The sequence below is a fragment of the Panicum virgatum genome, chromosome 3N (assembly GCF_016808335.1).
Source record: "Panicum virgatum strain AP13 chromosome 3N, P.virgatum_v5, whole genome shotgun sequence".
In the NCBI taxonomy this organism is placed as follows: domain Eukaryota; kingdom Viridiplantae; phylum Streptophyta; class Magnoliopsida; order Poales; family Poaceae; genus Panicum; species Panicum virgatum.
In genome coordinates, this window is record NC_053147.1 from 69491186 (window position 1) to 69494218 (window position 3033).

Here is a 3033-nt window from a genome sequence, read left to right on the forward strand (position 1 = left end):
TGCAGCGCCCGTGTGAATGGTTCGGCCAATTTTGGCCCTTGTGCGGGCATGTCTTCAGCTTTCTTTTGCCATCTATTTTTGCATGCATAAGAGCTAAATTGTGCTGGCCAATTATGACTGGAAAAATCTGTCACTTAACAGTTAGTGATTGACGCGATTTCTTAATCACAGCGATTTTTCTTAAGTTCATGAGCCGAGATCTATAAGAGGACGATAGGTCGACCTCTTCCGGTACCAAATTTTTTTAAATTATGACTGACAATTATCTCTCACTTAACAGTTGGTGACTGACGCGATTTTTTAATCACCACGATTTTCCTTAAGGCATGAGCCGAGATCTATATATAAGAGGACAAGACGATGATCGACGCTGCATCTTCATTTAATTTTCGAACTTAGCTTTTCCGATTATTTAAGCATCGGAGAGGTACGGTACGGAGCTTCATACTGGAGGTGGGGGTGCGGCGGCGCCTGCATCAGTAACAACAACGACCTTGTCCTTCTCCTCCAGCTCGACGGCGCCGGCGTGGTCCGCCGACTCCTTGAACCTGTACCAGCGCGCGCACGCCACGAAGTAGACGAGGTTGACGGCGGCCATGCCCGCGATCACCAGATAGTAGAGGTCGACGCGCCCCTGGTTGAGGTCCTGCGTCAGCCAGTCCGGCCGCCCGTCGCTCCCTCCCGTCGTCCGGTGCACCACCGTCACCATCAGCCCGCTGGCGTAGCTGGCCACGGCGAAGCCCAGGAACAGCAGCGCGCCGGCCACGCTGCGCATGTTCTCCGGGAACTGCTTGTAGTACAGGTCCACCTGCCCGATCACTGCGAACGCCTCCGAAAGCCCCGCCAGCATCTGCTGCGGCACCAGCACGAAGCACGACGTCGCGTCCCCCACCGCGCGCCGGTGCCGCTCCACCGCCGCCGCCGCCACCATGGTGGCGATGGACAGCACGATGCCGGCGCCCATCCGCTGCAGCTGGGTGATGCCGCCCTCGCGCTTGGTCACCCGCTGCAGCGCCGGCACCACCACGCCGTCGTACACGGGGAGCCACGCCGTGAGCGCCAGCATGTTGAACACCACCAGGGACCCCGCCGGGATCTGGAACGCCGACCGCCCGAGGCGCCGGTCCGTCTGCATGGCCTGGAGCACGCCGTAGTTGCCCAGGTTGGTGAGCACGATGTAGTAGACGATGCCCGACGACCACACCGGGAGCAGCCGCACCAGGCACTTGACCTCCTCCACCTGCTGCACCGTGCACAGCCGCCACGGGTTCGCCGGCGTGGTGCCGTCGGCCGTGACCGCGAGCTCATCGTCAGCGGTGAGAATGGCGGCCTTGTCCAGGCACAGGAACTGGTCCGTGTAGGCGATCTTGGACACGAGGCTGCTCCTCCGGTGCGGCGGGTCGAATAAGAGGTCGCAGGGACCTCGGTGCAGGCGGCGCTTGCGGTAGGCGGCGACGACGACCTGGGCGAAGCGGGTGAAGGGGCTTCCCTCGGGGCGGACGCGGACGTAGAGGCGCGTGCCCATGAAGAAGAGCGCGCAGGAGAGGCCCATGAGCGTGGCCGGGACGGCGAGGCCGAGCGCCCAGCTGACGTTGCTCTGGAGGTAGATGATGAACGTGGCGGAGACCATCATGGCGATGGTGAAGGTGAAGTAGTACCAGTTGAAGAAGCTGTTGATCCCGCGGCGGCCGGCGGGCGTGCGGGGGTCGAACTGGTCGGCGCCGAAGGCGAGGTTGCAGGGGCGGATGCCGCCGGCCCCGACGGCGAGCAGCGCGAAGGAGGCGAGGAGCACGGCCATGTGGGAGGCGGAGGGCCCCGCGCCGGCGTGCGGGTGGAGCGAGGGGACGGCGGCGGTGAGGGTGAGGAGGATCATGCCGACGAAGGAGGAGATGGAGGCGAGGGCGATGGTGGCGTAGCGGCCGAGGTACGAGTCGCTGAGGAAGGCGCCGAGGACGGGGGCGAGGTTGACGGTGCCGCCCCAGAGGCTGAGCAGCGTGGCGGCGCTGGCGCTCTTGATGCCGTAGACGGTGGTGAGGTAGACCAGCAGGTTGGCCGTGGTGCCGATGGTGCCAAGCTTCTCGCACGTCTCGTTCCCTGCGCAGCATCAATCATTGAGCAAGTGAGGGCTGATGGAGCCACGTAGGTGAGTGCAGGTGCATCAACCACGACCAACAAATTAAGAGCAGATGATCAAGCACTGACCTATGACGTAAGGCATGGCCTTCCACCCGCGGTAGTTCTCCTCCGGCTCGCCGGCGGCGGCCTCGTCGTCGGAGAGGTGCTTCTGATTCATCATCATATTATTGGTAGTCGTAGCATCTTCCTCGGCGACGGAGTACGCCTTCCCGTGCTTACTATTATTATTGGCCTCCATGGCAAGCACGCAGCGCAGCAGCTGTGCTGTTGGTGGTGCTGGTGTATCTGGAGCGAGTCTTTGAGGAGGAGATCGATCGAGCATCCGCCGCGCCTTATAAATAAGCTAGCTAGCTAGAAAAAGGCAAGGCAAGCAGAGAGGCAGGCAAGCAAGACGAGGGAGAGCAGAGGATAACCAATCAATTACCAACGCTTGCAAGGCGGCTAGGCTGCTGCATCTTGCAACTCGGTCGGTCGGCAGCTAGATTACAAACGAACAAGCAAACAGTACTAGTGGTGGTGGTGGATGACCTCTGAGCAAGCTAGCTCTCCAAGCTTCCTCTCCCTGCTTCTGCTTCCGCTTTCACAACACCTGCATATACGCCACAGCATGTATGTATGTATGCTTCTACTAGTACAGAAACCAACAAGCGCATTCATGTATGTATGCCAAGGCGACACCAGCTGTCTAAGCGCGCATCCATCCATCATCTACGCTGCCTCCGTGTGCACCGCATACTACAAGTCGTACCTGCATTCAGACCTATAGTATTATATTACTCACGTTTGCCACACGGCCGGTACAGCCGGTGTTTGGTTCTTTTTTAGAATGGGCTAGAGAGTATTTTGACCCCCTAATTAGGGGTGTCAAATAAAGACAATTTATAAAACCAACTTCAT

At 59.5% G+C, this 3033-nt stretch overlaps 1 protein-coding gene across 1 annotated transcript; it reads right to left on the reverse strand.

Moving 5' to 3' along the window:
* Window positions 1-201: 201 nt before the first annotated feature.
* Window positions 202-2690, reverse strand: LOC120667151 (protein NRT1/ PTR FAMILY 2.9-like). Its single transcript, XM_039947198.1, has 2 exons — window positions 2203-2690; window positions 202-2094 (listed from the first exon to the last, which is right to left on the reverse strand). Exons 1-2 carry the CDS (start codon window positions 2456-2458, stop codon window positions 443-445), a joined length of 1908 nt encoding a protein of 635 aa, XP_039803132.1. The 5' UTR covers window positions 2459-2690; the 3' UTR covers window positions 202-442.
* Window positions 2691-3033: the final 343 nt, after the last annotated feature.

Excerpts from the sequence above, each read along its gene's own strand:
- LOC120667151 (XM_039947198.1), bottom strand. The coding sequence starts at position 2,458 with ATGCTCGATCGATCTCCTCCTCAAAGACTCGCTCCAGATACACCAGCA. Across the intron at positions 2,095-2,202 it reads GGCCATGCCTTACGTCATAG|GGAACGAGACGTGCGAGAAG; the intron begins GTCAGTGCTTGA and ends GATGCTGCGCAG.